We start from the raw sequence: 25822 nt of genomic DNA on the forward strand, positions 1-25822 counted from the left end.
AGTCTGTCTTATTTGTGATATGGGTTCATCTCAGGCACCGTAGGACCTTTCACTATTAACAATAATACACTCTGCAGTGGTTAAACCCATGCAGAGCTCTAAGACCAGTTCTAATCGTTCCACATCTATTTCTCCTTCAATCTTTAAAACATTGCAAATATTGCTATTATCTTTCCCTTCTACTTTTTAAAGATTTTATTTATTTATTCATGAGAGACTCAGAGAGAGGCAGAGACACAGGTAGAGGAAAAAGCAGGCTCCCCACTGAGCTGGGAGCCCAATGTGGGACTCAATCCTAGGACCCCGGGATCACAACCTGAGCCAAAGGCAGACGTTCAGGGATGCCTGGGTGGCTCAGGCATTTGAGTGTCTGCCTTCATCCCAGGGCATGATCCCATGGTCCCGGGATCGAGTCCTGCATTGGGCTCCCTGCAGGGAGCCTGCTTCTCCCTCTGCCTGAGAGTCTCTGCCTCTCTCTCTGTGTCTCTCATGAATAAATAAATAAAATCTTAAAAAAAAAAAAAAAAGCAAAGGCAGACGCTCAACCACTAAGCCATCCAAGCATCCCTATCTTCCCCTTTTAGGAGAGGAAAACTGAGGCTCAGAGAGGTATAGAAACCTGTCCAGGGTCACACAGCTTGTAGGTGGTATAGCTGGGACTTAACGCCTAGTATAAACAACCACATCTATGGACCTTTTACTCCATTTGCTGCATCTGTGAACAATCTCACACACAAAGATGGTGGTTTACACTCCTCTGAATGTTCTCAACAGTGTCTGGGATGCTAAATCAATATTTATCAAATATACTAGTGATTAAGTGAATAGAACCCTCAATGCTACTCCAAGTACTCATGCAGGTTCCTGGAGTCTGCGCATCACGTGGGAGAGCTTTTGAGCATGTGAGCCAGAGAAATGGGAGCTGACTCCCTCACCATAACCCTCATCCTGGTTGCATGACGTCTAATGAAATATTCTTTCGTGAGCCAAGTGTTTTTGCTTACACTCCTTAAAAAGTTTCTGAGAATCCAGAGAAAGAAAGGGGCAGTTAACTTACAACAGGCCAGGCTTGGGACACTTGGGTGGCTCAGCGGTTGAGTGTCTGGCTTTGGCTCAGGGTGTGATCCTGGGGTCCTGGGATCGAGTCCCACATCGAGGTCTCTGCATGGAGCCTGCTTCTCTTTCTGCCTGTGTCTCTGCCTCTGTGTGTGTGTGTGCGTCTCATGAATAAAATCTTTAAAACAACAACAACAAAAGGCCGGGCTTTCTCTGTTTCCTGGCTTGCACTATTAGATGGAAAAACTGGGCAGAGAAAAAAAACCTGTGAACATCTCTCCCTGGAAGTGCTCACAGCCACAAATCAGAAATCAATCTTCAAGTGGGAACAGCATGGAGAGAGGCCTGTTGGTCACATATATTCAAAATATACTCCACATCCCTAGAGCAGAGAGGAACTCGCATCGGGAGGTCACTTTAGATCATCAGACCAGTTCCATGTCAAAGTGAGAACTGATAATCCGGCAGAATTAAAAGGAAAGAAGTAATGGCATTCTCTGTCATGAGTCCTAAAAGTGCTCTGGTTTTCGGTGCTGTCTACTAGGTACCTATGGCTGCAAAACAAATTGCCCAAAACGTATTGGCTTAAAGCAAAATCATTCATCATCTCTCGCAAGTTGGAAATTTGGGAACCACCTAGTTGTGCGGTTCTGGGTCAGGGCTTCGTAGAAGGTTGCAGGCAGGGGCCCCGGGGTGGCTCAGTGGGTTAAGCATCTGACTTGGGGGGTTTGGCACAGGTCCTGATCTCAGGATCTTGAGATCAAGCCCTGTGTCAGGCTCCACACTCAGCGGGGAGTCTGCTTGAAGATTCTCTTCCTCTGCCCTCCCCCACACTCACTCGTTCTTTCTCAAATAAACCTTAAAAAAAAAAAAAAAAAAAAAGGATTGCAGTCAGGTAAAAATGGGGCTGCAGTCTGTGGAAGGCTTGATTGAGACCCCACTCCCCTTCCCAGTTGGTTCGCCCACAGCTAGCAAGCTGGTGTGGCCCTTGGCGGGAGACCTCAGTTCCCCATCACATGGGCATCCCCTCTGGCTGTCGGAGTGTCCTCAGGACACGGCAGTTGGCCTCCCCAGGCGGTGAGACTCCAGGGCCCAAGGTAGAGGCTGGAGTGCCACCTATGATTTAGCTCTGAAAGTGCCAGCCTCGGTTCCATCCAGCAGGTAACTTCCTAAAAACGTGAGTATGAGGAAGCATAGATTGCTGGGCCCCCCTTGGAGGTAAGGTTATCACTTCTGAGAGCCTGGTCTAAGGAAGGCTGGCAGGGGCTACAGATGCGTTAGGCAAAAGGGTGGTCCCTGCAGCGTTGTTTACAATAGTAAGAGCTTGGAAACCACCTATGTATGCCTCCTTCTACGGGAGAAGCCACACGACGGAATGACGATTATCTGCACGCATATGCCCAGAGAAAGAACCAGAAGACGTCATCAAGACATCATCACACTTTGAGTCCTGGTTATTGAGTCACAGGGGGCCTGTGAGTGGGTAGCATCGGTAGCAAACTGAGGCTCAGGGCGCCCAATAATGGGGCCAATGAGGGAAGGACGCCGGCCCTTCGTTTCTAAATCCATCCTGCTGGGCTGCTCTCTCCTCGAGCCTTCCAGAAAACTGAAGCTGAGCATTTTGGTTTCTGAGTGCCTGCCTGGCTGAAATACCCCTTTAGCCAGGCTGGCTTCCAACCAGAGGTTTAGCAGCCACTTATAGGATTTGATTCCAAGTAGTAGATGGTCCAGCTCGGTGGCAGTGATTGCTTCTCATTCACCTTCCCAATCCTGCCACCTACACCAGTGAGGACACGGGGAGAGTCTTCTGGAGCACCCAAGACAAGGAAGGGCCACACAGGTATTACCTTGTCCTGTAAATTAGAAACAGACATTTGTCCCCCTGCCCCTTCCACTCCACCAGTTCAGTAAGAAATGTCCATTTTTTTCCTTGACCCTCAAGACATTAATTATCCAGGGATTGCAAAGAAAATGAGACCATTTCTGGAAGAAATCTATGGCTCCATCTGTCCCTATTTCCCTGAGGCTCACAGGACTCAAGAAGCTTTTAAAGGAGCTACAGTTCCCTGGTAGCCAGCTTGCCACCAAGGCCTTTTCCAGGGCCTGGGAAATGATATCCCTCAGGGAGAAGAAGCTGATGGCATGAGAGGACTGGATGCTAACTCTTCCCCCGCCTTGGCTGGCAAGGCAGAAGTGATGGAGAAAAAGAGCAAGACGTTCTGCTGTCATTTGAGCACCACTGGAGCACTTTGGCCGTTGAGCAGAGCCTTGGGCAATGAGCAGCCCCCCTTTTGATTGCCATCTCTGCCAAAGCCATGCAGTGTGGCCTTGGGCAAGTCACTATGCTTCTCTGTGCCTCCATTTCCTCACCTTTAAAAGGAGAGACGGAGCAGCCCGGGTGGTGGCTCAGTGGTTTAGCGCCTGCCTTCGGCCCAGGGCATGATCCTGGACCCTGGGATCGAGTCCCACGTTGGGCTTTCGGCGTGGAGCCTGCTTCTCTCTGCCTGTCTCTCTCTCTCTCTCTCTCTCTCTCTTTCTCTCTTTCTGTGTGTGTGTGTGTCTCATGAATAAATAAAATCTTTAAAAAAGAAAGGAGAGACTAAGGGGGCATACCTCTCCTGGTTGCTGTGAGGTTTCACAAGGTCACATTTAAACGCTTAGCAAAGTGTAGGGCGCGCAATGGTGGTGTCAGGATCACGCTACCGCAGATTCCCCAGACTGGCCGCAAGAGCAGGGCTGCTGGCCTAGATGGAGCCTTTGTGAAATTAGGAGAAGCTGGATCAGTAAGACCTCAGATTTCCCGTCTCTCGAGTGGGGATACACAAGGCATACCCATGCCGCCGGGATGTTGAGATCAGCTGGTGGATCTAGTGTAGATGGTGGTGCAGCTTTCAAAGCCTGCCTGTTGGACCTGACTGCATTAAGTGCACCTGCTCTTTGCCTTGGCCTTCAGCCATGCCCTGCCCCCATCCTCCAGGAGCTGGAGGCTGGTGGGCATGCAGGCCTGCACTGGGACCCTTGCACTGGAGGCCCTGCCCACTCTCCTCCAGACTGTGTCCCGCAGGCTCAGGAGGAGGGGGGTGGTCCCTGGGGTCCCTGGGAGGAGGCCAGCAGTGCTGGGAGGAGGAGGAGGAGCATCCTGTGGGAGGGCAGGTAGAAGACAGTGCTGCCCAGAGCCCAACCATCTGGCCTGGAGCGACCCTCCGTGCCCCCAGGGCTGCAGAAGCATCCTGACACCCTTTGGCCACCCCTGAGATGCTTCTGGACCCACAGGAGGAGGGGGCATGGGTGACAGGGCCCTTTCTTACCTGCACTTTGGAAGCTTCTAATCACACCCCAAGCTGACCTTGTGTTTCCTCTCACTTCCCTTTCCTGGGGAACGGGAGGCGGATTGAACTCCTGAAGCCACAGGACTCACTGTGTGTCCCTGTATTGTCCACACTCACTTCCTTCTTCCAGAAAACAGACTTGGGGCTGTGGTCAAGGGCCTCCGGGGGCTGGGGATATGAACTTCCCTTCTCCACTGTATGCTTTGGTAAGTGACAGTCACCTTTCTGAGCCCATGGTCCCTCAGCTGTTAAATGGGGACAACAGCATTTCCTTGGAGTTCTTAGGATTTAATGAGAAAACAAGGCCCAGGATAAAGGCCTAAAATTATTGCTGTCCTCCACCCCTCCCTGGGGCCTCCTCAGGCCTAGGAGACCCCTGCTTGGTCTCCCCAGAAGCCCAGCCCTGCTGATTGTTTGGGGGCACAGCAGCGAGGATAGCTAAGGCCACGGGTGGATCCAGCAAGATCCATGCTGTGAGAATTTGGACATGTCACTGGCCTCTCTGAGGCTGAGCTTCTGCATCTGTGAAAGTAGGAGCTTCACTCCTAAAACTGAGACCGCAGTGTCTGTCCATTCGTCCAGCGCTCACTGTATGATCCAGCCTTCATTGCCTTGTCAACCATTTCATGGGCACTAGTCCCATAGACAGCCCCTGGTCCAGGAACCATTGCTCAGAAAGGTGGAGTGACGTGTCCACAGGCACCAAGCTAGGCATAGTGATGCTATCCTGAGCCTCACTCTCCTCTCTGTGTATCTTCCTTCCATTGGGTAACAGTCCTCACACTGGAGGCACTCCCACTCCCACTCAAATTTCCCTACTTCCTTTGTAGGCTCTGTGGAGAGATGATCCCTGGAAGAGCACTTACTAACCCAGCTCCTCAAGAATCAGCACGGAGGCTGTGACAGGGTCATAGCTCCATGTGCACCTAGTCGGGAAGTGGAATGGAGAAACACCCCAGAGCCGGCCCAGGTGTAGGAATAGAGTTCTGGGAGGTGCTTTGGCTCCCTAGACCTAGAGCCAAACAGAAATGGATTTGATGCCTTCAAAAATGTGAGCACCTACTTCCTCCTGGCACAGAGCAACGCACTGGTGTCGGGTAGAAGAAATGGGAGAACTCACCCCAAATCATAGAGGCCCATGTTTATGGTGGACTTACTATGTGGACTCTCATTTGATCCTCACCATACCAAGTGATCAGTGATATAATTATCCCTAAGTGGCAGTTAGGGAAAATGAGGCCCAGAGAAGGAAAGTGATTTTGCACATCTAGTCGGTGTTGGAGCTCGGATTAGGAACCCCCACAGCCTGACTTCGGGCCTGAATTCTCTCTTTACAGTGCTATTTACTATTTACTGAACACCTACTACGTACAGTCATTGCAAGTCATCTCCACCCCTCCCTATAGACTGTAACCCTATTTTACAGACCGTTAGGTTACTGGGCCAAGGTCACACAGCCAGGAAGTGGCACAGGAAAGATTCAATCAGGACTGCCTGACTGCCGCAAACCTCTCAAGGCCCAAGATGAGAAGAGATCAGTTCCACCATTCATCATTTTATTTATCCATTCATTGAGTAAATACTTGTTGAGTGTCTATTATGTCAGGCACAGAGTGGGCCACAATAAAGCTCACCCAGCCCCCAACCTAAGGGGTTCACAGTCTTGTACATGCCCATGGGGTGCTCAGACTAAATAGCCCTCTCTCCCAGCCTTGAGGGCACGCTATTAGGGGTGGCTTTCTGGAAGAGCTGGCTCTGGAATTCTATTTTCTGGCTGGGCAACCTGGGTAAGTCATTTCAACTTCTGAGTCTCTTCATCTGAACAATGGTGGAAACAAAGCCACCTTGTCTAGGGTGGCTCAAGAGGTGTCACCTGTTACAAGTAACATTACGATCCCAACCAAGCCTGCACTGCAGGGCAGGGAAAGTGGGCAGAGGGAAAAGGTGTGATGTCACTGAGGTCTAGGCCCTGGGAGGGGACGGGTAGAGTGCCGAAACCCTTGGAAGGCAAGAACACAGACGAACGGGTGAGGAGAGCCCAAAGGCCCCAGACAGGGTGTGGCCTCCATGAGTTAGGGCCAGAACTGTGACCTCAGTTGGACCCCTGGGGCTTCCAGCGGGAATGAGGTCAGGGCTGGGGGAGCGTGGCCCGGAGTGAGGAGAGGACCTGGCAACGTGTTCAAGGACTATGTGAAGCAGCAAAGGGGGTTGGTGGTGATGGAAGATTCTGGGCTTAAAGCTGTATAGTGTTGGTGTCACCTGGATTCACATCCAGATCAGAGACTCCTTAGTGACCTTAGGCGGGTGTGATGTCACTTCTCTGAGCCTCTGTTTCTTCCTTGCACTGCCAGTTTGACAGGTGGAATCACATATTAACAATGATCTTATTTGACTAATGCAGGTATAGCACGTACCTGGGCCCGGTGCTACACTAAGCCCTTTATGCACATATTTTTAACGAGAGGTATGTGGCCCAGCGGCTGGCTTGTACACCACGAGCGTGAGCAGCTACTGTCGCTACAGACATCATGTGATTTTGATACAATGACTGTGTTTTACTTTCTAATCAGGAAAAACAACAATAACAACCAGGAAAGCAAATTCCATTTTGGGAGCAGGACGGGCCACGTAGGGCAGCTCTGGGAGCCTGGCTGGGAGCTAGACCAGGATGAGAATTCGGGGTCGGCGGGGAGGGGGGAGCAGTCCTGCGAGGGCTGTGCACTTGGGATCTTCTCCCAGGGCCTCGGGGAAGAACATCGGGAATTGGGAACTCTTCCCTATGGGAAACGGGCCGGTCCCGGAAGCTGTCCAGACACAGCGAGCGGGTGCGTGCCTGCGATCGTCTGGGGGAGGAGGGGACGGTTTCGAGGAGGCTTCCCGGGTCACTGTCCAGCGCAGGTCTTGCTGGGTCTTGCGTCCTCCCCACCCCAGCCTCCGGTGCCCGTCCACGGCCTCGCTGCCAGCCGCCAGCCGCAGCCGTCTGTTGTGGCAGATGTTTGGCTGTGCCATGGCAACACCAGAACAGGATGTGCCTCTGGATCACAGCAGGGACAAGCCCACGCTCACAGGCCGCCCACGCCGTTCCCTTCCCCAAAGGCGTATTGCGAAGAACCACTCGGGTCCAGGTTGGGATGGATGGTGTTTGTATCCGGAGAAAGGACGAACCAGCATCCTCCAAGGGTTCGGTGGCAGGGGATGGGGAGGGCGTGTGTGCATATCCCGGCTGAGATCTCCCCCTCCTTGCTCCAGTTTCTTCCCTCTGCCCTTCAGAGTGATGCTAAGGAAGCAGGGTGGAGAGGAGAGCTGCCCATCCACAGGGTCTGATCTGTGGGTGTCTAACCCACAGCTTCCCCTGTTGCAGCAACTAGTCATTGACGGATTGCTTTTTTGCCGGGACCTGTGCTAGGTACTTTATCTAACAAATAACACTAAAATTCGGGGGTATGTACTGAGTGCTGACTACCCAGTGTTAATCTTTAGTACATCATTATGAGGTTATTTTTGTTCTTCAACTTAGGAAACTGAGTCACAGGGAGGTCAAGCCACTTGTTCCAGGTCACAGAGTACGTAAGTCAGGGAGCGGGGATTGGGACCCAGGCCCCGTCTTGCTCCAAAGCCCTTGACTGGAAGAGTGACACTGCCAGCACCAGCTACATAATTTGCAGGGCCCAATTGCAAAATGAAAAGGCCTGGTTTTTGTTAAAGAGTTATTAGGGATATCAAAGGAGCGATAAGCAGAGCATTAGACCAGTCGCAAAGCCCCTGCAAGCAGCACAGAGCCCCTGCAGCTGCCCGTGGAGCCTGGCCTGGATGCTACACTGCCACCCCCAGATGCTCAGAGGATAGGCCTGAGCAGGCTGGAGAAGCTCACGGACCAGGCTAGCAAACCACTGCAGTCTGGGAGCAGATTGCAATCTCTGTCTATTCCAGACGCCTGTGCTAGCTCATCAGAAGGGAGGAGTGACCTTCTCCCGCAAAATGCTCTGCTGCGTCCCCCAGAGCCATGAGCCTGGGAGCTTACAGTGCAAATTTTAGCTCAATACAAAAGCATCCCTTTATTAAATCTTTACATTTCCCTTTTTTGTTATAAAAATAACATAATCCTGTTGCAGAGATGCTGGAAAATAAGTTAAAAGGAGGAAAAAACAGAGATGCCTGGCTCAAGGTGTGATCCCAGGGCCCGGGATGGAGTCCCACATCGGGCTCCCTGCATGGAGCCTGCTTCTCCCTCTGCTTGTGTCTCTGCCTCTCTCTCTCTGTGTCTCTGATGAATAAATAAATAAAATCTATTTTTTTAAAAAAAGGAGGAAAAGACATAAAGCTTGAATCCTACCTGTCCGACTCCATTTCTGTTAGCAGGTGGTGCATTTTCTTCCTGTCTTTTACAGAAGGGTTTTCTGTCAGGACCCCCAGGGGTGAAACAGATGGCCTTTCTTTGTCCCCAGCGTCTGGCACATGGCAGGGGAGCCACGGATGGGGGGAGGATGTTGGAATGGATGCTATAAAGGAACCTGGCTTGAGTGACCTTTCACGTGCTTCTGGACTCTTTAAAGACTAAGGATTACTAGATTCATAGCTAATGCCCGGTGCTGACCTAAGGTTCGGTCCAATGTGCCAAGCCCTTTTTGGGGTCCAGAAGGTGACAGGCACCATCCTTATCTCAGAGAGACTTGGTTTAGGCAATCATGGGTGTCCCCAAATTTTCCAGGCCTTGGTGATTGAAACTAGGACTTGCTTTCAGAGCCTATTTCATTCATTTGCTCACTCGCTCACAATCATCAAATATTTATTGAGCACCTACTATGTGCTCAGCATTACACTGTGTACACTATGGGCTATTTTCCATGGGGGAATGGATGGTGGGGTAGAAAGTCTATAAATTTGGAGTCAGGCACCCTGGACCTTTGTCCCTTTCTGGCTGTGCAGCTCTGACCCACCTTTCCTAACCTCTCTGCATTTCTACCTTTTCGTTTGTAAAAGGGGGTCTTTTCAGTTGTGAGGACCAACATATATGGGTAACATATGTGCAACACTTGCAAGCTCAGCTAGGCTACTTCCTGCTTGCCTCCCTCCCCCCATCCCTCCCGCCCTTACCAACAGTAACGGCCACCATGATACAGCATGGATGGTGTGCCAGGCAAAGGGGGTTGTGTACATTTATCAGCTAATTCTCAAATTCTTGGCTCCATGAGGTAGGGTAGCATTGTTCTTAACCCATTTTGATATCAAACTTCCAAACCAGAGAGAGCTCACCCCCAACAAACCACTTGCAGGAGAATGTCTCTTAGCATCTGCAGGGCCCCATGCATCCTTTCCTGTGCTGGAAAGCTGCTCATGCCAGCACCATTTTATTTGCTGGAACAGTTTACACCGAGAGGACTTTTGAGCTGAAATGGGACCCTTTACAAATATACTTCAGGATGCACGAGCAATTTCCCCTTAAAGGCAAAAAAATGGTGGATATGACTCGGGAGAGAGAGGTACATTTTGTATCATCCAAATAGCCTTTGGAGCATGACGTGGGTCAGATTTCCCAGGGGCTGGAGGTTTCATTTCTGAATCCTGTGTTTTCTTGCTGATATCTATAGGGCGATCAACACGCATCTATCTTCAGGTTGCTTTTTCTACTTCTGGGGTGGGGAGGGCTCTGGGAAAAGTTTCAGGTGGGGAAGAAGCAGTACCTACGGGCCTCACCACTTTCCAGATGCAACCGTGGGCAAACCACTTAGACTCTGCAGGCCTGTTTCTTCAGGTCTGAACTGTGGTTAACATCAACAGGGCTGCTTGGAGGGCTCTGGGATTCCTTATGTAAAGTGCTGGGTACCCAGAAGGGTCAGTATGATCTGCTCCTTCGTGCTAGGGCACAGGATGTGTGGCTGGTATTTCCCGGCAGGGCTCACTTTGCATGCTATTGATGGACTTCTTTAGAAAGGGCTTATCTGGGGGCACCCGGGCAACTTAGTGGTTGAAGGTCTGCCTGTGGGTCAGGGCCTGATCCTGGGGGTCCTGGGATGGAGTCCCCTGCAGGGAGCCTGCTTCTCCCTCTGCCTGTGTCTCTGCCTTTCTCTGTCTCTCATGAATAAATAAAATCTTAAAAAAGGAGGGGAGCTTACCCAACTATAAAGCGAATCCTTCTGAAATGCCAGTCATTCTCCAAGTCCCACCTTCTGGAGTATCCTCTAAGCACCTCACGGAGGGGCTTCTCCAGGCATAAACACAAACAAGCAGGAGGGTCCTCCTCTATAAAACTACCCCCGCTGGAGGCATGACCTGGAATCACACTCAACCTCAGCACCGTTACTCTGAGGATGAAATCAGGGTAAAACCAGCCAATTAGAGGAACGTTCTCCAAAGTGCCCTCGGTAAGCGGAGTATCTGACGGAGTTTTGGAACACCATATTCCGCAGGGGGATGTGGGTGTTGTCTCTGGGAAGCACGTGTGGAATGCGATTGTAGCTAGCAGAGTGGAAGCCTGCCCCATTGCATCACATTCTTATTTTGATGGTTTTTGTGCTCAGCCATTAGAATTCCCAGGGACTCCATCGGGAACATACAGCGTGCTGGGCCCCATCCTCAGGCTCTGATTCATGGCTGGAGCTTGAAGAGAATTTAGGAGGGGTCTCCAGACTTGCCAACAAAGACTGTCCTGAACCATGACCCTCAGTGGTTTGGTTTCAGAACCATCTTACAGGAAGGACTGCCCTGCAGCGTGCTGGCATTAACCACTGGAATCACCGTCCCCCCTTCGGCTTTGATTTCATACTCCATCAACAATTCCTAACCATAATTTGGCTTCAAATGTAGATTTGTCTAGAGGACTCAATGTGCTGATTGGCAAGTGAGAGTAATCGGACCTGCCTGACCGCTAGAATTTTGGCTCTAAAGTCATCAGCTTGCATTCTGGTTTATCCATCAGTCCCCTGTGAATCCAGGCGACAGACACAGCATGCCGAGGTGAGCTAAGCTGTTTCTTGGATACACAGGCACTGGAATTTAGTGGTCATGCCAAGGTACTTGTGGCAGACAGCAGTGCTCACCGAGCGTGCGTGCACACCTCCCAGCAATCCGGGCGGTCGGGGTGGAGCCACGTGACTGGGTCTCGCCCATGATGACATAAAGAGATGCGATGTGGCACATCTAAAGGCAGTGAAGGAGCACCTGGGTGGCTCAGTGGTTGAGCGTCTGCCTCTGGGTCAGGTCATGATCCCAGGGTCCTGAGATCGAGTTCCACATGGCGCTCTGTGTGGGGTGCCTGCTTCTCCCTCTGCCTAGATCTCTTCTCTGTCTCTCATGAATAAAATTTTAAAAATTAAAAAAAAAAAAAAAGTGAGGAGTGAACGTGAGTCCCCGCGCTTTCACCCTGACTACACAGCCAGAGCAAAGAACTCGAAATAGCAGGTTTAATGTAGCTCAGCTTCATGAGTCAACAGGGGAGGAGAGCCACCAAAAGGTCCTGACCTGCAGTGGGTTGTGACCTTGGCATGAGTTAAGCCTTTGTTGTGTGCAGCAACTCTGGTTCCCTAGGACTCCTGCCTTGGCCACCAGCAATCATTAGCCTCCATGGTCTCCTCTCCTGTGATGGGATGCTGGACTAACTTAGGTGGTAGTGTCAAACACACTCTAGCTTTCTGCTTTTGTGCAAGATACCCCACTGAGCAGGGACTTTTTTTTTTTTTTTTTTTAATACAAATAGCCACCCACAAGTGGGACTGCTCTTCCTTAATGACCAAATCAGGAGGAAAAAACACGACAATTCCTGGAGGAGCTAACACTTTTTTCCCTTGGTCCTTCCTTCAGTCTAATGTGTCCAGGTTTCTGGCACGGGGCTTAGCACAGGGTAGGTGCTCAGAGAAGATTGGCTGTTATGACGATTGCAGATATGCTGTCTTGGCAAGGGTTGAAGCAGCAGTTTCCTTTTGCACAAGTTCACAAGTCATCAAACATTTATAAAGAAAAAGTTTATTATCATCACAAGAAGCACACAGACTATTACAGTACACACCAACAGAAGTAAAAAAAAAGTGCATTATGCATCTTCTACTGCAAATTCACAGTACAAAAGATACTGCTTTTTAAATATATAATATAAAAAAAAAACACGAAGGAAAACAATAGAATAAAAAAAAATCATTGATATCTTAACGCAACACACTGGAACCCACTGGCAGCTTCTGAAAACCAAAGAACTTATCTTACAGAGCTCCTGATTTTGCAGGGGCTGGTGTCCATTCCTGCATTTTGTTGCAGAGAGCTTGGGACACCAACAGAGGAGAAAACAGGGTGGCCTAGATGGTAACCACATCTCTACGAAACAACTGTGTGATGGGGGTGAGGGTGGGGGAGTGGAGGAGGTGCCGCCCCAGCTGGCTAGCGAACCAAATTCTGTGCTTTCCTTCCTACTGTGGGACACAAGGTGAGCTAGTGCCTGCCTCACTTGCAGAAACCACTGTCGCTCCTTGAACAGTGGTGGGGGGGGGCACTCCTCTCTCCAACCCCCCCAACCCCACACATGACTGCACAGCAGATGAGCACAAGTAGGAGGTAGGGTAAGCTCCGGCCCTCACGCCAACCACCACTGACAAGGCAAAGGTCCAATCACAGAAGGTGACAGCTTACCAGTTTCCCATAAATACACAGTATTTGTAAACTATTATTAAGGCACTCAATTGTAAAACAATAATTACAGTGTCGGAAAAGGGGCGGGGTGGGGGGAAGCAGCCACCTTCTTGTGTGGCACAGCCAACACGAAGGACGGCAGAGAACTGGTGGGCTGGTTATAAAGACTCCTGTTGAAGAGGCTGAATGGGGCCAGGGCCGTGGCACCCACTACAAGACAAAAGGAGGTCGCATTGGGTCTATCAAGAGCAGCGCTGCACACAGCCCCACTCCAGATCGGTCAGGTGATCCGCTTTGTACTCGCATGACAGGGCACGTGTGGATGGGCGAGAAGGGACCCACAAGGCGATTTGATTCAAGTTGCATATATATATATATATGTATGCAGAGTGAACTCCTAGACACAGAAACTCAGTCGTACACAATAAAAAGACCAAGAAGCTGAGCATGGGGTGGGGGTGGGGGTGGGGGTCAGTCGACTACAGTTTGGCATGCAGCATTGGCAAGAACCCGCACAGTGGGAGTGGAGCTAAGGGTCACAGATTCCTTAGCCTGCCTAGCTCTCCTGCCAGAGGTCAAGTGAGTGCCCTCACTGGGTCTGGGGGAAGCCCTGCTAGGTGGCAAGCCAGAGTACGGCTGGGTGGGATATATGCTGGAACAAAGCATTTCTGGTCAACAGAGAACATGTCTTTCATATTCAGACACCTTGGGTAAGGTCAGTATATGAGCTTGACTAAAGGACGCATCACTTCTCCCCACTGGGGAGAAATGGCCCCGGGGGGGGGGCAGGGGGAGTCATGAACCTTCTGGGGTCTGGCCTGTGTAGAAAGACAAGAGTGGCGAAGATCAGGGCTGTCCTGAAAATGTGAATTCTATTGCAATGTTGGCTCTACCCTGTGGCACCCTCTGGGCTTATTCAGGAGGAGAAGAGCTTGAGAATAGGCTGGAATGGTTTTTGGCTAAAGGCATGGGGTGGGACAGAAGGGGGTGAGACAGTGCGGCCACTGGGGAGCAGCTGGTGAGTGGTCTCACATATGACGGACAGAGTGCCACTACCCAGGAGTGTGCTGTTCAGCACCCAGAGGTTGGCATGGGTTCCCACGAAGAGAACAAAAAAACGGGGAATGCCAAGGGCAAGAAGCCTTGTTCTTAAGTTCATGCGGTGGAGAACATCAGTCCGACACCCCGAAGTAACTCCAAGGCAAAGAAACTGAAATCAGCATTATTGAATCATGGTCAGAGGGCAGCGTGGTTTTTTCTCTCTCTGTGCCCAGCTGCACCCTCATACTTGACAAGAAGACCCCCAACCCTACCCCGGATCAATGCAAGATGACGATCTAGGGAAGTTCTAACTTGCGCATACCACATGAAGTCAAGTAAAAGACAGAAAGGTGAGTTGGGACTAGAAAAGCAGTCCAAGACTCAGGGAGAGTTTCCAGTTGATCTAGCAAATCTCCATTCTCTATTTCAACAAGGGCATTCCCTGAAGATGGCAGTCACCACAATCAATGACTTTCACAGCAGAAACCCCTGCCTCTGACTTGTGCCACCAATGCTCGGCATGGTTGCCATCAGCAGATTCCAGGCAGAGCACTGGTCAAGATGGGGTATATCTTATGGCACAGATCTTCTTTTCAGAGGCCAGTGTGAGGCTCTCTTTGCTAGGGTGCCCCCAGGCCCCAGAGAATGCTCTTGGTGATGTGGGTTTTGGGGAAATGCTTGTTGTATCCTTTCCTACAGGCCAGAGTGTTACCTGTCCAATCAAGAATGCTCCCACTTCACCCTGATGATGGGGACCCAGGCCCTAGTCTGTGTAGATGCTGACATATAAGCTGTGCTTATGAAAACGAAAAGGATAACTAAGAGCCAAAGACTCACTCAAGTTTGTAACCCTCCTCCTACGCTTTCAAAATTAAAGTTTTCAAAAGTATATTGTTCTCACGCACCGAGCCATCAAGAGCAACATAAGCCTGTCGGCATCAAATCTAAAGAATTATTCGACACAAAAATTGAGCCACCACGTGAAATTTAATTTGGCAAAACATATTGAACTCGATGTTTTTTGAGGATGAGGTTTCTTTTGGCTGGGGGCATGGGGGCAGCACAAGAGGGTTTTCAGGATGAAGGAGATAATCACCTTTTAATGTGATTTCAATTGACGGGGGGGGGGGGGGGGACAAATTCCTATAAAATAATGTTATGGTAAAAAAAAAAAAATTAACAGCAGGGAGGGAAAGTTCCTGGAGAGAGCATTTCTGCATAAACTCTACCCATTAGTTGAAATGTGGACCACCCTTTGTCCACCCTTTGTCTTGAAGAGCCTGCCTGAGGTGCTCTCTAGAACAGCTGCTCCTGGGGACCCAGGTCTGACCAACATAAGATAAAAGATGGCAGCCCTTTTGGCCACTTTCGGAGCTTGGCTGGCACCTGAGGGCTTCTAGCTTCACTGAATAAATCTGGCTGCAAGCTGACTGCATGCCATACTCTGGGAGACCTCTGCACCTACACAGCTACTCTGCCCTCGGTGAGAGCCACATGGGGGTGAGTAGGCAAGGTCTAGGCTGGGAGAAGGCAAGGGTTGGGCCTGAGGTGTCCAAGAAGGAGGGGAGGCCTTCGAATATGCCAGATTCTTCTTGGAGGGCCCTGGGCAGCAAATCCTGTCTATAAAGGTTTCTGATACAGCGTGAGTTTCCTAAGCTTTGCAGGCTACATGGTGCCTGTTGCATATTGGATTTTTTTTTTTTTTAAATAACTCCTTAAAAATGTAAAAGCCATTCTTAGCTCATGGGTCTGTACACCAGAGTGTGTGGAATCCTTGGATGAAGCCTTTCTGCCTTACTACCAAGCTTCTTTTTTCCTCTCTCTTCAAAATACTTTATCAGCCTGTCTTGCCAACCAACAGCAGCAGACTCCCTCCACCCATGTGCCCAGAGCCTGTGGCAGCATGACGGGCACAGCTCACCGGATTCTGAAAGGACCCACTCCAGAGCCCAGGCCGGGACTAGAGACCCCTCCTCTACTCTGTCTTCACTGCCAGGAAGAGCCACTGGGAGACAGGAAGAGGTATCCTCAACCAAAGGAAGGGACAACTGTAAACATCTGTGAAGCTTTCCAAAGGTCTTGTTTCTCTGAGCAGCGGCTGAAGGGTTGCTCCCGGAGAGGGACTAGCAGGGTGGCTCACTACTGATGAAAGCCCCCTCTCCTCCCCAAACATGCTCCTGTGACCTCATGAACCCAAGGGGCTAGGGCTCCTGGCAGGACGATCTGTGTCTTGGAACCACTCCTGGCACCCACCCGACTCTCTAGCACTTTCACAGCCTCAACACAACCACATCAGGTTCAGCAGCAGATGAGATGCAGTGCATGCTCCATGGGTCCTGCTCCCCAGACCAGGGGGCACAGCATGAAGACATCACAGGTACTTCCTGCCTCCTCACCCCAGTGCCGGCCAGACACATCACTCTGCTGGGACAACACATCAGGACAAAGAAGTCAACCGCACAGATGATCTCCATGCCGCATCAGAGCTGCTTCAACAATAGCACTAGGCGACTTTGTGTAACTTCACCTAGAGGTGTTGGGTGTAGGCAACTTAAAAGTCTGAACACTTTTTGGGGTCCCAACCCCACCTCAATTCTTTTTGGAAAAACCTTTTCTGACACAGCGTTATTCCCTGGAACGAGCCTTGGACACTACTGTATTTTAAAAATAAAAAGCACAGCAAGAACAGAGGTAGGACTTATACTGTCACCCCAGGGTTTCCCCGCAAGGGCCTGAATGAGCTAGGAACGTGCGCCGTGGTGAGGCAGCCTTCACTGCTGCCACTCGTTTGCATGGTGCAAATGGAGTATTTGTGATGTGTGTGCATATTTGCATATGCTCTTTTTAAAACAGGATTCTTCCTGAAAACACATGACTTGGGGATCGGAGTTTTGTATCTACTGGCCGGCGGCTTTTGGCTTCCCGGGGCCACCCGACTGGCAAAACCACCCTTTCTTCTTGTGCTGGGTTATTCTTGATTTTTTTCTCTTCCTCTTTGTGGCAAGAGGGGGAGAGTGAGAATGTCAACTGTTTAGGAGAAATCACGGCCAAAACCCACAGTGAAACGAAGGGAGAGACCACGTGAAAATACACGTCCGATTACAGCAAGAGGCGGGTCAGCTTTTGCTCATCCATGAGGGGCTTCTCGAGTGTTCTGAAGCAGATTTCCCTGATGGTTGAGAGGTCGCAGTTGGGCTCCTCAGGGCTGCCGGGGGCTGATGCAAGAAGGAAGACTCGCTCAACTTGGCATCCCGGGAGTCGGTGAGGGTGGATGCATCCGCCTCACTGGACAGGTCCTCTGTCGAGAAATTGAGACTTCCAAGCTTGGCCAGAGAGTGTGAGCGTTTCAGCGGGGACGAGACAGTGAGGCCTGCCAGCCGGAGCCGGGTCTCAATCTCCTGTGTCCGCTGCTTCACCAGCCCCGGCTTGCCTCGGATGCTGTGGATACTGTCACTGCTGGAGCTCCGCGTCAGGTTGGAGCTCATGGAGGAGGACGTGGGGGTGTAGCAGATGGTCTTCAGGAAGTCCTTTGAGAAATGACTGGTGTGATCTAGGCGGGAGAGGAAAGGAGTGGGGCTCTTAAGTGGGGTGCCTTCCAACGGAGGGGGGATGGCCTCTGACTTCTCGTCACTCCCAGTGAGGACAGGCAGGGCTGGGGGCCCCGGCAGAGGAACAGGAGCCAGGTCGGGGTTCTCCTCGGGTATGCTGGGCTCCAGTCTGCTGCTGGTGCCATCCCTACAGGAAGATGCTGGGTCTGCAGGTGTGCCCTTCAGCCTCTCCAATTCTTTGGTGTGCTTTCGGACCAAACCTGCCTTCTGCAGCTGAATGATGGATTCCTGGTGCTGCATCAAGTAGCTGTTGGTTGTGGGCTTCTCAGCTTCTTTACTGAACAGAAGTCGCAGGTCCTTGGCTGGTTTCAGATCTTTCTTGGGTGGTGATTCATCCTTCGCTACTTCCATGCTTGGAGGGTTCTTGTCACAGTGAGAATTCTTCAAAAGGAGGGACTTTGGCGGGACTTTTTGGGTTTCTCTGGAAGGTTCCAAAACGCTAGCTGGTAGTTCTGGGGCTGCTGCAGCCCCAGAGCCGCCGGTGTCTGACCTCCTTGAGCCTGCTGGTGGTAGGAATGAGAGACTCTCGCTTGGGCCAGAGGCCAGTTTCTCTAAAGCTCGGGACCTGCTGGCTGTGTGGGCCACAAGGGAAGATGTGAGGTGGGGCAGGAAGGTTGGTTGGGTACAGATGGCAGGAGCGCCAGGATTCTCGCCTCGCTCCCTGAAGACCTCAGGAGCCCCGCTGGCTGTAGGGTACATGCAGTCAGCACAGGATTTGTAGGAAGGCTTCACCTTGTTAAGGATCCCAAATATAGCATCATGCTGAAAGGTGACAAGAACATTGTGAATATACAACAGTGAGCCAGACGCCACAAAACACAAGGAGGGTGTGAAGTGGGCTGTGCAGGCACCGGAGAGGCAGCGCCCGCCCTTCAGTTAGCACAGAACAGAGGCCTCTTGGAACCCACTTGGCCATGAGTAGTGATGGTTAGAGATGCTGAACCAAACTTCCCAGAAGCTGTATGGCTATGATTACTGGGCAAATCTCTGGGTCACAGATCCAGCATGGTCAGAACCAGGGCTTGTTCAACCCTACCTTCACCATCTCATATGGGTGCCCCTCCCTTCCTTTCCCTTTCAGAAAGAATCTCTTCTTGGGGAGTTTGTAGCCTGAAAATGGGGTTCTTCCCTTCCAGCACATACACATCGTGGCTCCAAGGAACCACCATCTAGCCATTGGGTGTGGTCTTCACAGGAGGAAACCAAGGGCAAAAATGGCTTTGGAAGACTCCAGTATAGACACAAACATGGGTCCTCACAGTCCCAGATGAGGGAGCCAGGCTGAGGTGGATTTTATATACCAATGGAGAACATGTTTGCATTGTTTTCCGAGGAAAGCCACCTACCTGGCTCTAAGTGAGCATGACATATGCCTCCACACCACACCACACCCTCCTGGTGGGCAGAGCAACAGCCTACCTCCCTCACATGCCCGTCAACAGATCCCAGGGCTGCTCCTCTGAGCTGATGCGGGCAACCAACCCTCTGCCTGACAGTGCTTTAGCTGTGGGATTCCCAAGCTAGTCTAAAACAAAGGCTTCTTGAAAAAGGGCTGCTGTTGCATCCTGTTTCTCCCTCCCCCTGCCCATGGCCCTGATCATCAGGGCCTTATCCCATCCTGTGTCACGCACATAGGGCCCCCAAGTCATGGAGTGGTCCAATACTGAAGGCATCATAAGGAAATCCAGCCATGATCCATAGAGGCTGCAGGGGAACACATGGAGAATGTGTGCTGGGGGGAGGTGGGAGGCCGGGTCTCCTGTTCCTAACGTTGTCAGGATCCCTGGGGTCAGCTTCCAGGTCCGACAGTGAGACCTGATAACCTCCGAACTCTTGACCCAGAAAGTTTTCTTAAACCCTGATCAAAGTTTCCTTCTAAAACCTTTAGAACCTAACGTTCTAAAACGTGGTGAAAAGCCCCACAGTGAGAGATTTAAGACTACCTTTCGGAGCCCAAGGAGCAATCAGGCGGGGGTGGGGGGGGGCACTCCACTCATCCAACTCGTATTTCAGGAGTGCCTGTCATGCACCAGCACTTGAATCAGGCACGGGGCTGTAAACAAGACATGGTCCTTGCTCTCAGGGTCTATTGTGGACCAGGAAACTGAGTGACAAGGGTGAGGATGGAGAGGGGTGAGCTAGAAGTTTTCTGCAGAGGGAAGGCTTCCCGGAGTGGTTGAATCTCAGCTAAGACCTTTGGGATGAGCAGGTGCTAATCAGGCTGAGGGGAGGAGAGGAGGTTCAGACCCCTCACAGCTGAACCGCTCACCAACCTGGCACCCTAGTGCACAAACAAGAGTTGAACAAGGGGAGGAGTACTTGTCTCTTGGTCCCATTCTTTAGAAAACATCACCTGTTCAAATTCCAGCAAAGGCAGGATATCCTTCATGCACCTTTTCACCCACCCCTACTGTATTTTTCATGACTCACCCTGTGCCATCTCAGACTGATGAAGCCACTGCTGTCCTGGACAGACATTTTGTATCACCTCTCTTTATGGGTATTTGCTCTTTGAGGGAAGGGGAGTGGTGGCAGAAATTCATGAGTAATTAACATCTGGTCTGGAATGTTCTATGTTCAATAGATCTAATTTCCCATTTCATTTTTATCAGAACATGGTAAAGACAAACCCTTTGGATGTGGGAATGCACCTGTCAGCTTTCCGAGTGCTCTCACTTACAAATCATAGCGGTCTTGGAAGATGGGCGGTGAGGCCAGGGGAAGTGAAGCTCTTTGGCCCCAGCCATGGCAAAAGCCAGTGCAGAGGGAGGGTGGAACCCAGAAGTGGGCAACACAGCACACCCCTCACAAAACCAGCCTTGGCTCCTGGGCCACTGGGAAGAGGGGAAAGCCTGAGGGCAATTACTGATTTTTCTGAGCAGGTGCCATCTTGCTAAGACCTCATTGCACAAAGCCCCCAAATGTGATAGCTACATGGGACTAATGGGGCCGAGCATTACAGTGAGTTGGAAGTCCAGACACTCGACAACACTGAGCACTTCCTAGCAATTTCTTAAATGTGGTATGAAGAAGCGACACAGCTGGGGTTTGTTTCAAGACAATTCAGAGTGTGGGAAAGTTGAGTGGGGTGGGGATGAAATAGGACCGGCCTTGTGTTGATAAATTTTGAAGCTGGGTGGTTAAGTTTTGTTTTACATTTTACGTAAGAAAGAAATCGACTTGGGAGCTCTGCCTGAGAGCTGCGTGGGGGAAAGAAGGCACGCAGGAATGTGTGCCAGGCCCTGCAGAGCCCCGAAACCATGGTGCACCCGCACTCCCTGGCAGCCTGCAGCCACGCTTCCATAAGGCCCACTGGCAGGACAGGGGAGCCGCCGCCCTCCGCCCTCCATGCTGGCCCCCTGCCTACCTCGAAGTCGTCTGGACAGCTCCTCTTGCTGTTGTTGTTGTTGAGGTTTTCCCGGTTGAGCAGGCTCTTATCAAGCTGGGGCGGAGGCCGCCCCCACCGCCCTGCTCCCAGGGCCTCCTCCCCTTCCATCTCCTCCACCTGTGGTAAAGAGCCACTCCGGGCCTTGGGGCTCCCGAAGTCCAGTTTCTTCTTCACTTCCTTCTCACAGCGGTCAGGAGAGTCTTGGGGAGATCTGGCTGGCGTGTGTGCCCCGGTTGGCTCGGCTGCTTCCTCCAACAGAGCATCCCTCTCCAGATCCTCCAGGTGGACCAAGCTGGCAGTTTCGTCACTGGGGGAATGCAGGAGGGGGTCTGACAGTCGCCGGAAGCAGCTGGGGAGAGTGGGTCCCCCCGGAGCTCTGCTGTCTGCAAACCCAGGCTGGGTGGCATCGTCCAAACAGGGCAGCCGGGCCTCCGGGCCGCTGTCCAAGGTCTCTGGCAAGAAGTCCCCAGACCCTTCGGGGTCATCCACAGGCTGCTGGAGGCAGGTCTTGCTCTGCTGGCGCCACAGCTTGTTGTGCCGCTGTTTGCTGTGGGGGGAGGGGAGCAGAGGAAGGTCATCATCAGGAGCCAGTGTCCAAAGGGTCCCAGGAGGAAGGGCAGTGGTGAGCCAGCAAGAGATAGCCCGGGGCTGACAGAAATGGCGCTAAGACCCTCAACCACCATGGCTCAAGCCTTAAATGACTGCCACACAATGATGCCATGGCAGACATGTTCAGGCAGTCTAAACTTCAAAGACCTCCACAGTCTCGGTGTCCCGTCTCATTCTGTGAACTAAGGCTCTCCATGTGTCAACAGGAATAACAATCCTCTCCTCCCTGTATTGGAGGGAGATAACAAGGACCGAAGCAGAGAGCTCATGCAGACTCATGGGCAAACGCAAAGCACACATGCGTCCGTTGGGACAATCAGAGAAAAATACAAGATTTTTTTTTTTTTTTCCGGTTAGATAGATGACAGGTCACTTTTAAAAACAGTTCTTTAAAAAAAATAAAATAAAAAAATAATAAATAAATAAATAAATAAACAAACAAAAACAGTTCTTATTCTTATAAGGACGCCTGGGTGGCTGTCTTAGGCTCAGGGGGTGATCCTAGAATTCCAGGATCGAGTCCCACATTGGGCTCCCTGTGAGGAGCCTGCTTTTCCTCTGCCTTCTCTGTGTCTCTCATGAATAAATAAATAAATAAAATCTTTAAAAAATTTTTTTAAATAAAAATAGGTCTTATAATACGATGATAGTATTATCATAACACATTTTTAATGTAAAGGTCTAAAAAAAAAAAAGGAGAGAAAACTTTAACGTGAAGGTCAGTAAGTCACCCCCATGACCCCCAGGGCCATACTCATTCCAACATCACATAGTTGTGTGGGCTACGATTAGAGAAGTCAATGTAAAAAGATATTGGGAATTAAGGACCTGCTGTTGTTTTGCAATGCACGGAAGCACCTTGAACACTGGTGAATGCTCTGTGTGCACGGTCCAGGCAAGGCCAGGAAGGCCCCTAGATGGGGCTGCAAGTCAAGATCAGTGCCTCATGGCTGTAACCCTGGCCTGAAGACCCCGGGTGAGGCTGTGAAGGCTGCAAACCCCTGAAGGCAGCAAGCATCTGAAGGGCTAAAGAGGAAGAAGGGCAAGATGCACCCGCCTCCTTTCCCTCCTCCTCCCCCTCCTCATCATCCTGGGGCTCTGCCTGGGGACCTGTCCGTAGCATCCTGGTTGACAGTAAAGGGACTCCAAAGATGTCCAGGACTGTTCTCAGACCCCCGTTCCACCCTGCCAGGGCATTCCTGCATTCTCACACTTGCCCAAGAAACCAGTGGACTGAGCCTGTGGCCTCCTCATAATACCAGTCAGAAATAATCCAGACAGAAAAGGAGGGAAACAGGAAGAAAGTGAATTCTAGCATCCAGAGGGGATCAGCCACCATGGGGCCCCTCCACAGGAACCTTGAGGGCCAACAGACTTGGGTGTGCTCTCTCCCTGCTGCTGCCCACCGGGTGCTCGATGTAAGATAAGCTAACCTCCAGTGTCAGTTCCTCATACCCCCATACACGGGGGACAACCTATGCTTTGCAGACCTTTGCTGGGTGGGGGTTAGAGATGTCAAAAGCTGCATTTTATTTATCATGAGCCAGGTCTAGCAAAGCATCTGCGAAGGTTAACTTGTACAGCACTCAGGTAATCTCCCATCAGCCCTCCCCAGCAGGCTTTAATTCAACTCAGAAGGGGGACACCGAGGCTGAGATTGGCAAGCCTGCCCTAAGGGCCCAGCTCATCAGTACCAGAAGAGGGTTCACTCTCAGTCCTTGAAACTGCCTGGTGGTGAGGCCTGGCATGGGGTTTGGTGCAAAGCAGATGCTCAGGAAACAGGGACGTCCACAGGCCTGTGCCACTCATGATGTCATGCCCTGGAGTGGAAGCTGTGCACTATTCCCTCTAGCAACAAAACAGCTTTCTGTGTGTGCCAACAAAATCAAACAGATCCCTCCTGGAAACCACTAATCAAACCCCAAACAATAGTTGTTTTTCTCGGCCCAGCTCCCCCTCCAGAGGCCGCTGCCAGGCCGGACGGGAGCCCGCTCGGTTCGCCAATCCTTCCCCACAGAGGCTCACCCACCTCGCGTCCAAGATGCCTTCATACTCAGACAACTGCCTCATAAAGCCCGCATTGGGCCGTGTAATGCTGCGCTTCTGCTTCACGTAGTTGTACGCTTTTTCCAGAGGCCAGCCAAATTCCTTCATCGCATAGGCTATGACCGTGGAAGCGGATCGACTGACCCCCATTTTGCAATGTACCAAGCACTTGGAATGGTTCCTCCTGCAGAGACGGGAGAGAGTGTCCAAAAACCTCAACGATTTCATTCTCTTAGATTTCACCCAATGGTTTTTTTTTTTTAAAAAACCCTGAAGTTATCTCGGTGTCCAGACCCCCCTCCCCATGTCCTGATATTTATCCAGCAGATGGCCACACACCCTCGAAAGGAAATAACTTCACTGCAAAATCAATTAGCACACAATGGGAAATCGAGATAAATCTGTCCCGGCCTTGCCAAGTCGCACAGGGAGAGCTCCCAAATCAGGCCGCCTTCAGGGACAGAGTGGGATTGCTGGGACAGGCCAGGAGACCACAAATTCTTTTTTTGCAGGAAGCGAAGGGGCAGCGAAAGGGGCATCTGCAAAAGCTACACAGCTGCCACAACAGATGGAGGCGGGGCGCGGGGTTATTGCAGAGAAACGGGGTCAGCGAATTGAAGGCTTCGAGGCCCTCGGGCAGGCAAGATGTTCGCCAGACAAGGAGGGTTGGAGAGCCAGACCAAGGATGGCAGCGCCCTGGATTTGGACGAGGGGTAGAAGGCAGGCGGGCTGGTCGTTCGTAAGGAAGTGGTACTGTGGTAGAAATGGCAGGGCCGCCAACAGACAGCGTTTCTCGAGACTTCAGCGGGCTGGAGAATGGGAGGGGACCATGATGTTCAAAGGGGCTGCACCTGGGAGGCTTTATTTGGACAGGAGGCAGACCCACCAGCCTGCCTGTTTATATTGGAAGCAGCTGGCCCGTCAGGTGGGTCTGGGCTCCCTTCCTAGACCCCAGGCTTCAACTTCATCCCTATTTGTCAGTGCATTTTGTTTTTTGTTTTTGTTTTTTTTTTTTTTGTTTGACTGCTGGTCTGGAGTCAATCCCCCAGGAATGCAAACAAACTAAGATTTGCTAAGGACATGCTACAGAGCTTTGATCAGAAGGGGTACAAAGCAGAAAACGGGGCTCCTCTCCACAGAATTGCAAAGGCTTCTCTCTCTCTGTTCTGGACTTTCGTAAGGCAGAGTTGCTCCATAGGAGAATAAGGGGAGGACAAGAGATGGGGGACACCAGTAACAGGCTCAGGGCAATGGAGACCTCTGATGGGACCGTCCCATTCTTTGAACAGGAAAAGTGCACTAACTCAGGTACAGAATGCGGGCCATACCCTGGGCCTCTGCCTCAGCAGCTTCCTCTGGGGAAGCAGCCCCAAAGGTACCCACAGTCTAGTACGACCTCACTTTCCTCCCTCCCTCGGCTCAGTGACTCCCCATAGACAGAGTTCCCAAGAATGTCCACTTGATATCAGATTCTTGCCTGGAAGCAGCACTGATGACAAAAGTGGGGTCCGATGCCACAATTGATGACGGGTGAAAAAAAGACTCACTGGGGCCCCTACCTTGAGAAGATCAGTGACTGTGCTCTTTTGGTGCAAGAGGTCCCACGCTCTAAAACCAAAAGTCCACAGACAGCAAAGGCTCCACAAACCAGAGACATCTGGGTCTGGGATTGCCATTAATTTCTGCCCACCCAGCATCTGCCAGACCAGTTTCTTTGGCTTCTCAACCCACTTACTTTGCTTTGTTTATAAAATGGTACGCTTCGTTCCAGTGGGCAAGAAGGTCTGTTGTCTCTTCATCATAGACTCGGATGTTATGATATGCAAATAAGCCAGGAAAAAAATTATCTATTTCCCTGGTGACATTTAAAATGTAGTCAACACTGTAATGAGAAAGAAAGAAAGAAAGAAAGAACAATTGTGGAGAATCAGAATGAGGAATTACAAAAAAAAAAAAGTAACAGAAAATTGAGCAAAGAAAAAATTAAATACACACTCATAAAGTAGGTATGTTTCAGTGGGACTTTTGTTTTTCCTTAGTCTTTTTTTTTTTTGCATTTTCCAAATGCCCTCTTATATGACAAAAATGTATGATATTTATAATAAAGAACTAATTTCTTTGTAAAAAAA

At 50.9% G+C, this 25822-nt stretch overlaps 1 protein-coding gene across 5 annotated transcripts in view; it reads right to left on the reverse strand.

The window, feature by feature from the left end:
• Window positions 1-12328: 12328 nt before the first annotated feature.
• The window catches only part of SSH1 (slingshot protein phosphatase 1), a 60862-nt gene continuing 47368 nt past the window's right edge, over window positions 12329-25822 (reverse strand). For all 5 annotated transcript variants that reach the window (XM_072723016.1, XM_072723017.1, XM_025986654.2 and 2 more), the window contains 4 exons: window positions 25429-25575; window positions 23677-23877; window positions 21018-21585; window positions 12329-18412 (listed from right to left, as the gene is read on the reverse strand). In XM_072723016.1, the coding sequence (XP_072579117.1) occupies window positions 17159-18412; window positions 21018-21585; window positions 23677-23877; window positions 25429-25575 (2170 nt within the window). In that variant the 3' untranslated portion in view covers window positions 12329-17158. The remainder of the gene's footprint in view (window positions 18413-21017; window positions 21586-23676; window positions 23878-25428; window positions 25576-25822) is intronic.

The sequence above is a fragment of the Vulpes vulpes genome, chromosome 10, assembly GCF_048418805.1.
Source record: "Vulpes vulpes isolate BD-2025 chromosome 10, VulVul3, whole genome shotgun sequence".
NCBI classification, from domain to species: Eukaryota; Metazoa; Chordata; class Mammalia; order Carnivora; family Canidae; genus Vulpes; species Vulpes vulpes.